General features: G+C 37.1%; 1 protein-coding gene across 1 annotated transcript in view; it reads left to right on the forward strand.

Moving 5' to 3' along the window:
- The window catches only part of PIGL (phosphatidylinositol glycan anchor biosynthesis class L), an 879,462-nt gene that overhangs the window by 23,204 nt on the left and 843,245 nt on the right, over positions 1-13,013 (forward strand). Inside the window, exon 2 of the mRNA XM_044054521.1 lies at positions 4,525-4,624. Within this exon, the coding sequence (XP_043910456.1) occupies positions 4,525-4,624 (100 nt within the window). The remainder of the gene's footprint in view (positions 1-4,524; positions 4,625-13,013) is intronic.

Below are 13,013 nucleotides of genomic sequence, written 5' to 3' on the forward strand. Positions count from 1 at the left end.
CAAATGTCTTATTGGCTTCTCCCCATTCTATTACATTTTCCTCTCTCAATTATTTGTTCCTTTGCCAGCTTCCTGTAGTAATTTCCAACCCCATCTTGCTTATTCTCTGTATCCCTAATTGCAGTCATCTCTGTCAGTAAACTCTCCCTTCTCCATTCCCATGTTGGGTTAGTTCTTAGTATGCTTTCTGGTACTTTATGAATAGTAGTATTCTGTATGACTGTTGTTATTATCTTTAAGGATCTGTATCTAAAACGTATTTCTTGAATTACCCTCCATTGCTTCATCATCATCCATTTCCATTTGGAATTATAGCTTTCTGCTTGTGTTATGTAAAAGAGCCTTAACTGTGTACCTCTAAAATATCTCTTCAGATGAGGTAATCCTTAATCTTTTGGAAGAATCAACTTATCCCACTTGACCTTTACCCTCTTCCCCTCCCAGGTAAATTCTTTTAACTGTTTATTAATTACTGTCCACAACTTCTCCCCTGGTTGATTAAAATAATGTTTGACATGTATGTAAAACTAAAGGGACTAAAAACATTTTCACTGCTTGTGTCTTACTATCCATATCCATAAGCAAGGGCTTCCAGTTTATCAATTTTGTATTATCTGTTGTTAGTCTCTTCCCCCATGTCCTTAACTGCCACAACAGAATCATAAACAGACCATACTCCTAAATACTTTATTTTATGATGGCCCCATAAATATGGGTGTTGCTGAACCACTCCATGTGTGGATACATAGTTTACAGCTATAGCCTTTCTTTTCTCTTTTAAGTTTTATATCTTTAAAAAAAACTTCAAACTGCCTCAGGGTGCCCCACAACACCGAGATATCTTTTCTGTTTTTTCTTTGATCCTCCAGGAAAAAATATTCTGAAGACAGCTGGGTATAGCAGCTTGTCTCTTGCACCTGCTTCTTGACATTCCCTGATTGCTGGAATAAATGCACTTTCCTTCTGCCTAGTGTACAGAGAATAATCATTTTTCACAAATACTCTGCTACCTCCACTTTTAATACTTTACCCTTTTGCCACAGTTTTGAGAGGATTATTTTTGCTGGTGTGATTCCATCTTTACTAATATAGAGGTATTGGCTACTTTCTCATGGCCAGGTTTCAAACATCCATACAATGTGCTCTTTAAATTAACAAACCCTGCTGTGGAATACCAGTCCAGTTACTTATTTGTGCTTTCGTAAAATTAATACAGTCAGTTCCTTCCAGTTTCTCTGGTACATTGGAAAATCTCCTGTGTGCTCTGTCCTCTAACTCTTGTCATTTTTTTGAAGCAGCTTTTCTTGAGCAGTCTCTTACTCAGCCAGCCATTTCTTCATTTCGACCTCTGATTTTTTCACAATTTTATCAGTTCATCTGAATAGCTGTTTAAAGCTTCTTCATACTCCTTCAGTGTTTTGTTAATTTTAGTCAGATTTGAGTACATTTGACTTATTCTTTCCTCTAGATTACTGGAAGCCATTTCTTGCACCAAAGCTGGAACTTGGACTGCTTTTTGTTGAATAGCTGAAGGATTCTTCGCAGTCATTGTTTTCTCTTCATCTTTTCTAGTTGATTTTCTTTCAGGCTGTCCGTTTCTTCTTTGCTGGCATCCATTCAGTGTACTTGCTAGCCAGTAAATGAATTTACTAAAAATTTGCAGAGTTTCTGGCCCTTGTATCTCAGATTCTTTTTTCACATTGAGAAAGATGAAATCAAGCTGTTGATCAGTGTGCAGCCACTTTGGAATTCCAGAGTGGTGATATTTTTGATGTTGCTGGTAGATTAAATTTAAGTACAAAGTATTTTGTTCATCATCAATGTGCTTTTCCCGTAACAATTGTTAGTGATAAAAGGTCTTGATTGAAAAAAGTTTTTTCAGATTATATCTGTTCTTATTTGTCTGCAGCTTCTGAACATCGACTGTCTCCACTTTGTGGGCATCATCAGCCACTGCGACTCTGACCCATTTATTAATTAAAACGTGCACACTGCTTACACAGATCTGAATTTTGTACATCAGCTAGTTTACTCTGCTTTGTTTCATCGGTCCTCATAACTTCACCTTATTTAAAAAATGCACACTGCATTCCCAAACATTGCGTACTACAGCCTCATAAAACAATTTTGACTGCATAAATCAGGTAATTGGAAATTACATTTTCCTTAGACTGAAAAAAAGTTAAACTAAAGAAAAATAAAAAGCACAAACTACACCCAGCCAGCCAGAAAATGGCACTGCTGGTAAAACAGATTCAAAAATAAATATCTCACATTAAGCTAATAAAAGCACAACTCCAAACTATACTTTCATCAAATATTGACATAACCCTAAAAAAATCTTAACAAAATCCTCACAGCAATGTTACAACAGCAGCAGCAGCATAAAACTAACTCTCAGCAACAGTTGTAAAGACCAAAGCTCTGAGTAGTCATAACTGAAAAACTGTAGTGTGTTTTTTGCAGGAGGTGCTGCACCCCCTATACCTACTTTCTCATCACCCTGTTTCTATATAAACTGCTTTCAGGGTCACTGCACATTAGGGTAAAGGCAAAAACAAGTTTACAGAACAACTTCATTTATGTTCACAATTTTGCTTTTTGTATTATTGGGGTCCCCAAAAGTATCGGAAATGTTAAAAAAAAAGATTAAACATTCAGCTCAGATTTACAGTGTAAAACACGTGAAGGAGCCCATTCACAATATATACATGTATATGAATGTGTGTATATATATATATATATATATATATATATATGTGTGTGTGTATATTCACACACATACACACACACTTACATATATACGTATATGTGTATGTATGTTACACACACACGTTCAAAAGACAGACCATGGAGCTACAATATCCCATTCAAAGGAATTAGAAAAGTAATCCTGACAAAATAAAATACAGCAAAAAAATGAATAAATGGAATATTTTTTGTGGGGTGCTTTGTTTGATAAATGGTATATCTTATATTGTAAGATTAGGAAACATGCTTTTCATCATAAAATGTGTACCATAAGTCTAAAGAAATGATATCTGTACATCCAGTTCCACAAACTCTCTCTTTATTATATTTAATACCATGTTCTAATGATAGGAAATAATTGTTTATCTAAACGTAAAGGCACTGACTTTACTGGCATGCACAATGAGGCTGTTTCATCTGCAGGATGGTGCATAGATTTTCTACTAAGCTGTGCTTTCCTTATTCCAGAATGTAGTATTGGAAAGTGATCTGTGAGGATATAGCATACTAGAATGGGCTTCAGAATTACAACTTGCTGCCACCCTCTGGACTTTTCACATTTCTGCCAGTGAATCTGTATTAACTTTTATATACATCTTTGTTTTCTGACCACAGTTTTTCTTAGCCTTGGGAGAATGTCCCCTCCAGCTCAAGCCTCTCTGACCTCTGGTGTGGCACTGCTTTGTGAGTGATGAAAATATACTTGGTGGAAGTCACGCCAGACTAAACCTATTAAATATTTTAGATTTTATCAGTAACTGATTTTTTTGTTTTGATGTTGCAGTACTGCATTACTGGACTCATGTCTCGGTTAATTTCTTTTTAATTATTACCTCCACATTTTATATAGGGTATCAGTCAGAGCTGGTCATCTTGACTTCCCCCTTTTTAAAGTCAAGAAAAATGCTAAGGTTTTCAACTTCCTCTACTTTTTTGACCATCAGTAACACAATTGTATTCCTTTAGCTTAGTAATTGGATCTTTCATGGAAGCCCAGCTACTGGGCTGACCATGAATATTACAGATGAATGCACCCACCATATCATTTATGAGAAACTACTTGTTCCATTCAGCTCCACTGCTTTTATGTTTGCATCTTTTTGCACTAAATGGGGGTTGTCTAAAATCCCAGTTTGATTTGTATGGACAACAAAAAATTATTTTTAAATTGCCAGCTTTTGGGTTCAGCAGTTTGATAGGTTTAAATTTCAGTTCTGTGTAATAGAGTCCCCTTTCCCCAGCTCTGCTTGATTGTCATGGCTCTCCAAAGCAGCTCGAATGATGAGTTCAGAACATCTCATTTATGTAGGAGCATAAGCTTTACAAGTTCATGTTGCTTAATGTATGGTTCTGAGAATTTTTAGGGGAGTTTTGTTATGAGTATGAGATTTTATATGATCCGTCTCTGAAGTATTTAGGGTATTTTGTCTGGCAGTTGCCACAGAGGCTGAGGCTGTGACTTGCAGTTCCTGTGGCGCAAGGTTTCATGCTCATTTGCCAGCTGTGTGACCTTGAGCAAGTCACTTAACCAGACATTGTTGCCAGGTAACCCCTGAAAAGGGATTATGTGTCTGTGGGGTCAAGCTGGTTAACAAATATATACTATTGTTATTATCATCGTCATTGTAATTTGTGGACCATTTGAAATCAAGAATCCTATTATGTTTACACAGTTTTTGAAAATTCTTTTTTTAAATCATTTATCTCTCAAAACAGGTTTGGTAAAATTTCAATCAATGTATTAATTAGTATAAAAATGTCCACTGTTTTCAGGTAATTACTACCATCTGGGAGATGTGCGCAAGAAGGAACTGGTAGATAGCTGCAGTGAACTGGGAATTCCAGCAACCAGGGTAACCATAATTGAACACAGGTACGAGTATTTGTTGGCAGTAACAGGTGCTAGACTAGTTGTTGTGAAGAACTTTTTCAACATTGTGTTTTAGTGTGCCTTACTTTGTATGCAGTGTTCTGAGTCATTTAATTCAGTATGCAGTAAAGGAAAAATTTTTAACTTCATATTTCACAGCACTGGGTCTGAATTAACAATTTATTTGTTTCATTGTTTTTTCAATAATATTTTATTTTTCAGCTCTTAGTGATGTACATTTTAAAGTTTAAATTATTAACTGGGTACTTGGGTGCTGAAGTGAACAGACATAAATGTATGGTTCAGGAAGGACCTATATTACAAGGGCTGTCTTCTGTTTTACCGAACAGTTCATCAAAACACTTATTTTGGAATGTTGTAAGGAGTATTGTTGAAGCAGACTTCCAAGAAGAATTGACAGGAATAGGAGGAGATGCTTAATAGTTTGATACTTAAACAGTGAAGGTAGGAGAAAAGGCATGGGAAAGAGAAGAATTAGAAATTGGAGCTTAGGATAAATAAACAAGAAAGACAGACAGAATTAGAGATAGGCAGGCTGATAATAAGAGGAGTTTAGAGAGCTGGAATAAGAGTTGAGAAAGGGAGTGGTATGAGTTGGATTATTTATGTCAGTGAAACTGCAATAATATCCCAGTTATTGGGAGGGAGTCCATAAAAATCTAAAGGTATATGCTATTTTATCTAGACCACCAGCCATGTTCTCCATTGCCATTAATCCACTCAGTTCAGCTTGTTCTTCTGATGTAGGGAGACAATTCATTTTCCGGATCCAAGACCATCACCAAGACCCATCACTCCAGATGAAAATGTACAGTTGTTGGCCACACTCATGCCATAGCTGTATATGAGATTATGGTTCTAATATAAACTTTAATTGAATGTTGTGTTAGTTGAGTGAACTGTCGGTGAGCAACATAGATCTTGTTAGAAAGTTTTTATTTAATGCAGAAATTGATTTTATATGTCATTAGTTTTTTCATAGACAGATTATGTGGGAAATGGAAGTAAATGCATCTAATCATACTGCATTTTGCCTTGGAATGTATTTTTGTAGACATTACTTTTGTGTGTATGGAATGTATTGTTTGTTGCCATTACTTTATGTGTTATATGTACTTGGCTGAGCCTGAAAACAGTCAATCTGGATCACTATTTTGTACCTGTTAACAAAGTAATTGATAAATAAATAAATACATTTTCTGGAACTATGTACCTAAAATAGGATTGAGTTTTTTTCTTCATAATTTCATTATGAACTTCTTTTTGTATTTGAAGTTAATGAACAGCTGAATCATGTTTTAGGATGGTTATGGCTTAACGTTGATCAAGGTGACAGCTTTAGGATAAAGGTTCTGGTTGCACTTTCTTATAAAAAGATTAAAAGTAGTTAAAAGAAGATGATTCACTCAGTATTTGAAGCTGCAAAGAATGTAAAGAATTGCTGAAAGTTTGAAGAATGTTTCTAGGAAACAAAAGTAAACTTGGAAATTAAATGGATTAGATTTGTTGAATGTTAGGAAAGGTGACAGAGGAGGGAAAAGGCCTGCACGTGTTGTTGTGCATCCTTGGAGTTAGATTTATTAAGTAGTAGTGGTGTGGATGCCACAACCCCCCACCCCACCTGTAAAGTGCAGCAGGATCTTGTCCCCTGCAAAAGTATACTTTTAAAGTGTTGTTTCTGGTTGCATTTTTGTTTTGTCTTCCATTTGAGGTTCCATTTTTTTTGTAGTTGAGTTTAGTCAAGCTTCTCAGCATAAAGATTCAGAACTGGAAGAGACTGCATTGTGGATTAGCAACTTGACGTTAATTAGGATCCCAGAAACAGTGCAAGAAATGACCCCCAGAAATTTCTTTCAAAAACAAGGAATTAAAAAAAAAGCTACGGTTTCCCAGCCATTTGGAACCAACTTTACGAAGACTCCATCTGGCGGAGAAACAAAATAAGCCAACTGCACATGTATGTTTCATGTTGACTCTGCATGTACATGACAGAAGACTAACTTTCAAAGCCATTTTTTATATCAAGGATTGCCTGACCGAGCTTCAGACAACCCAGGTTTGAATAGTAGTTCAGAAGTTGTGGGAACAAGTAGAGAATGCATGGTAGTGAGTGACCAAAACTAGTCTACCTATCCTGGGAGTTTGATTTCATCCCACCATTGTAGTGTTTGTTAACACTGGTATGCTTGATAGGATTTTCAGTAAACACAGGCCCTGTGAATGTGCCTCTAGCCCCCAAGAGGTCTTTACTTTATCTGTTCCTAGAAAGAGGTAAATCACATGATGGCAATTTGATGTAGAGGTTTAAGCTTATGCTCTTCTCAACATAATCCCTGTAGAAGTACAGGGTTTAATTCCTATAGCCTCTGTTTGCCTACTGTCTGGCTCTGAACATGTCACTTAACCAGATGTTGCTCCTGGGTTATCCTGTGTGTCCTGTGAGGTTATGGGGTTAACAAATATATTTTGCCTTGTATACAATATTAGTGTTATTATATGTGCCCAGTATACTTCATTTCTTTTTTTATAATTAAAAAATACAACTGTTTCATATACATTTTGGGAGGTCCGCATACATTGCTTACATTGATCACTTAAATTGTCCTTAACATTGCATTAAGTAAACCTTGGGCTTTTATATCAGAGAGTACTTTCTTGTTGACCTCAGTAAATGAAATATTGAGCCCTTACAGTCATGACTAGGTGTGAAAACTTTCTATACAACTGGTTGGTTTCTTCAGTGTTTCTCAATATGTGAGGTATGTAATATAGCAATAACCCACACCTGGGTGTGGGTAATGCTAAATTTACTCACGGTTGGCGTGGTTTGGTCCCATTATTTAAGAAAAGAAGCTTAAATAATGGCATAGTATAATGCCTGTTTACTGCCCTTCCGCAGATGTCTGGCATCCGCGGCAGTTCTGATGTACTGCGCGCCTGAGCAGTACATCAGAGCTGTGGGCAAAAGCAACGGAGAAAGCAAGGTCTCCGTTGCTTTTTTTTTAGTGTTTCGCTATGTTAAATGAGTTTAACATAGCGAGACAGTTTTAAAATAAGCAACGGAGATGTCCGTTGCTTATTTTAAGACTGTCTCGTTATGTTAAACTCATTTAACATAGCTAACTAAAAAGCAACGGAGATCTTGCTTTCTCCGTTGCTTTTAAACACTGTCTGCTATGTTAAATGGGTTTAACATAGCGAGACAGCTTTAAAATAAGCAACAGAGATCTCCGTTGCTTATTTTAAAGCTGTCTCGCTATGTTAAACCCATTTAACATAGCGAGACAGTGTTTTAGCGTGTTATACTAATGGAAAAAAGTCCGGGCGACCGGACCTTTTTCCATTAGTATAACTCGATTTACAACGGGCACGCTGGCCAATCAGCGTGCACGTTTTTCGGCGGTCATGGTATAATAAGACTTTCTTTTCAGGACAGTTCTTGCCACTTTTAAGACTCTTCTTTGAGACACCAAAAGAGCCTTTCTTTATAGCTCTTGAATATCACAGCTGTCATGATATCTATTTTCCTGTAATAGCAACCGTTGTGACCCTTTGCATATTTGTCTACAGTTCCTTCTTTAAAGCTTTCTGTTTTTCTCATGAATAACATAGGATTTTCATTCGACTGCTTCAGCAATTATTTCAGCTTCAGGTTGCAAACTTTTATTTTTTATTTTTACTTGATTTGCACCTTATTCCTTTTTTATGAGATTTTAGTTTTCATTTCAGCATTTCCTTTACTTTATCAGTCATTAATAATATAGTTGAAGTACATAAATTGCATTTCAACCTTCTGATCATTAACATTTATACTGCTGAGAGAGTTAAACCTACAGCGCAATATTTCTATTTTCCAAAGTTGTGAGCTAATGGTCCTTATGGCTACTGCTTCAATTGATCCTCATGAGATTCTTCATTGTTTGGATAGTTTTCTGAACTTGGTTATTCAACTGTAGTTAGTGTGAGACGGATATTGTATACTTTAATTCCCACTCATAGGTTCATAGGTGTGTAGTAGGTTAACAACCCTGGAGTCTATAATCCTAGCCCAAGAAGATTCCATGGCATCATGCCACCCAAAGTTCGTTCCAGTGCTCCTGTCAAGCAAGGCCACTGAAGTGATCCCCAGGGTGAACCTCCTATTGCCCATCCACTTGTCAAGATTTCTCTTAGAAGGCCAGTGAATTGCTCTGCGTGACATGAATGGGAAGTTTGTTCCAGATTATGGGAAGTCTATTGGTTAGGAACTTGTCCCTCCAGCATGTTCTGTTTATTGTGGTAATGAGGTTTAGGTCCCTGGAGCATGTGGCATGGAGGGATTGGGATTTCTTTAGATGTAGCATATCTAGCAGCTCTGGGTCAGGCATGGCTTTTGTAGGTCAAGCAGAGATCGCCTCTAAGTAGGCGATAAGAGACAGAGTATAGCTGGAGTTTTTTTTAGTCTGTCCATATAGGGCATGTGTCTAAGGCCTAAGATCCTCTTAGTGAGGTATTTTTGTGGCCTTTCCAATTGTTGTAGGTGTCTAGTGAGGAACATACCAAATGGGGCGTTGCATTCTATAATAGGTCTAATGAGGGATGAGTAGAGGGGGGTTCTGACCTCTTTCTTCCTGGATGAGAAACCTTTTGTAATGAGATGTGCCATATAGAAGGACTTTCTGACTACAGTGGCAATGTGGTTATCGAAGGAGAGGTTGCTGTCAACCTATGTTCCCAGGCCTCTTATCACACCTTCAGTGTTTAGTGGACTACCGCCTATGTGGTAGTTCATAGGCACAAAATTTTTCCCAAAGGGAATGGCAGTGCACTTTTTGGAACTGAGCTTCAGGGCATGGTTCTGGCACCAGTCATTGGTGTCAGTGAGGCCTTTTTGTAAAATGTCTACATCAGTTGGAGAATCAGTAATAGCTCCCAGTTTGCAATCATCTGTGAACTTGGTCAGCCAGTGTCCCTTTGTGTTGACTTGAACTTCAGAGAAGTAGATGCCAAATAGGAGAGGACCTAGGACTGATCCCTGTGGGACACCACTTGTAACTGATCAGTAGTCAGATTTGGAGTCCACTACTTTCACAGTGTGGGTTCTATCAGTGAACCAGTTGGCAACCCATCTTATGACATAGGGGTTTATGCCTTTTTTTAGTGAGTCTATCTATGATTCCTGAGTGAGGGATGGTGTCGAAGGCCTTGGCAAGATCTAGGTAGGCTGTGTGAACTACCTTGCCCTCATCCACAGCTCTGGTAACAGATTCGAAAAAGTCTATCAGGTTGAGCAGGCATGATCTCCCATTCATGAACCCAAACTGCGTGGGGTCCAGAGTTTGGAGATTCCCTATGTCCTTATTTATAAGGTCCATGATGATGCACTCCATAGCCTTGCATACCAGACTCATCAGACTAATGGGGCAGTAGTTCCCAGGGTCTGTAGTCGCTCCCCCTTTGTGGAGTGGGATGACCGTAGCAGTGCACCATTCGGTAGGAACAAAGCCTGAAATGAGGCTGTGATTGAACAGGGTACTCAGGTGTGGTGCCAATTCACTTTGTAATTCATGTAGAACACAGCCAGGGATATTATCAGGTTCCATGGAAGCTGTATGCTTGTCTTTGGACATTGCGTTTTTTACCTGTGCAGCTGTGATAATAGGGACTTGGCATTCCTCAGGTATTGTGATAGGCCCTTTAGGGGGTGAAAGGAGGGTAAAGTTCGCACTGAACCTGTCTGCCAATATGTTGGCAGTATCAGTTGGTTCTGTATATGTACTGCCATTGTGCTGTAACTCAGAGCAGATCTGAGTATTGCCATGTAGAATTTTGACATAGTTATAGAATGCCTTGTGGCTGTCTTTAGAATCTGCAGCAATTTTGTTTTCATAGCTACCTTTAGAGGATTTGATGATGGATTTCCATTTTTTGCTGAGGCTAACAAGGGAGCTTTTCTCGGATTCTGATTTATTTTACAGACCACCACCCAGTACAACAACATCGGTTAATGTAGTAATGGCAATTACATTTGTGTCAGCACATTTGATTATTTCAGTGTAGTTGGAAAATAACCTTTACATATAAGATGATTCATTTCCTTAAACTGAAACAAGTCCACTCCTACATAACTCCATGAGCAAACATGATATTCATTGTCAGCTGAGCTGTAGGTTATATCTCTAAAAATTTGTCTGCTTGTATGTTTTGAATTAAAAATGACATGACTCTCTGTTACTTGCTCTGTTTGTTTGAGTTAACATTCTTGACCAGTATTTTCTATTTTTATTTTAGTATTCCCAGGTGTGATTAATATATTGTCATTTGATGATGAGAAATGCTGTATTGTCACATTTGAACATTAGGTCCTGGACATAGCTTATTTCTTGTCTGAAAGAAAATAAAATTGAATCTGTTACCTTGCTGATATTTGCTCAGGCCAGACTCTTACTGTAAGCTTTTTTTCAGAAACTGCATTACAAGCAGTGTCAGTTCTTCTTTGGAATGCTTTTACTTTCTTTTCTGTCATTGGTAACCAAAGTATTACATTAAGAATATCTTGTTTGTTTTAGTATTCTTTCATTTATGTGATAAATGTCCTCCATAAGTAGTTCCTAATCAGAACTGTACTGAATTTTAAGATCACAACTTCTGTAGATCAGGTAACACTGTCTATAATCTCAGTGGTTCGTGCACAAAGTTCTGAATATGGTTTGCAATATTTATGGTCTCTTTTTAACCAAATGTCTTTACCATATACATTTTCATGGAAGTTGTCACATCTATACACTTTTTAACGCTTCCGTTTCTGTCAGAGGCAGAGCAAATCTCTTTTGTGCATCTGTAAATGCTTTTCACTCGTAGGCACTGGTCTGGTCCCTTGTAGGATCACAGCTTTTATGCCATTCTGACTGGCATCTGCTTGATGCACAGCAGTATTATTTGCATTGTGGTATTTTAATGCTGGAGTTCTGTAGTAGCTAGATTAGGTAGGTTCTTGAACATTTCAAAACTTTTTTTTACTTTTCAAATCTCCATTCCCAGTCTACATCTTGCTCTTATCAACTTTTTCAGAGGCATAGTTATATCAGACTTTCTAACACAAACTTTTCAAGATACTGCATCATTCCTTAAAGTCTGTGTCGTACTTGCCTGCCTTCTGCTTTTTACATTTTTACAGTTACTCTGACTCTTTCTGTACTAGGCTTGCCTCTGTCTGATGTTAGAATATGACATATAGCTCAGACAGTCACTGTTATTTTACATTTGATTTAATTTAAAATTAATATGTTAGGTCTTTAGCCATTTACTAATAATATCATACATTTTGTCATATTCTTCTTGTGTTTCACCCCTCTGTAATAAGCCAGTGATTATGCTCACAGTACTTCCATGTTTTCAAGTTAGCTTTTGCAGCTGTTCTTTGGAATAATTTTGGTTCTGATGAAGTAGTAAACAGAAGTGTAAGGAATTTCTACTTTCTAATGACGTTAAATGTTCAAAGTTTGTGACCAGTTTTTTTCATCAAATTTTGTCTGCATGAATCCCTGGTTTGCATCTAATACTGAAAAAATAGTATACGTCATAGTTGTGACCAGTTCAAGTAATGCTGTCTTTTAATCATTTTATTTGGACATTATGGATAAATTCAGAGACAACTATTGTGCTTTACAGCAGTAACCAAGTTCTGTAGGCAACAGTTGCTTCTTAATGACCCGTAAGCTTTCCATTAATTTCATTTCATTCTTGGTTGCTCTTGTGAGAATTACTGGTACTTTATTTATTTTATTTTATTTTATTTTTTATTTTACATTAATTACATTTGTTGACCGGGATAGTCTGACTGTGGATATATGTCCATTTTCAGCAGAGGCCCGGGGGGAAAAGCTCCACATACCAAAAAAGAGACAGTACATACATCACTGAGTGATAAACTCAGGCAGACATGTTTAGAAAAATGTAGACAAAGAATACAGGCAGATATCAATATACACAATGTGCAGACTTACATATAGCAAGAGATTAGTATCAGGATTTATTTGTGTACAATGTTCTCTTGGCAAACTTCCATAGTCTATAATGATTCATCATAGTCATGAAGACTGACATTGCTAAAACTCTCTATAGTTCAGGACGTAATTTTGTGTCTGTTTCTGAATGTACACAGGAACACATTCTGTCTTTTCTTAAGTACTTTTAATTTGCTTTAACATTCCTACTTTCCCACAAGTCAGACTGCCCCAAAATATCAGGTAAATTAACTTCTTTAAATGCTGAGATTCAAAATGTTGTATACTTGCATTCATGTCAATAGCTTTTGACCAAATAGCTTTACTTCATGCACTGGATGTGTTAATTGTGTGCACAGCATGCTTTTTTCTGTACCCAATAGACC

This window comes from Protopterus annectens, chromosome 13.part0, assembly GCF_019279795.1.
Source record: "Protopterus annectens isolate FY-2018-M chromosome 13.part0, PAN1.0, whole genome shotgun sequence".
Classification (NCBI taxonomy): Eukaryota; Metazoa; Chordata; order Ceratodontiformes; family Protopteridae; genus Protopterus; species Protopterus annectens.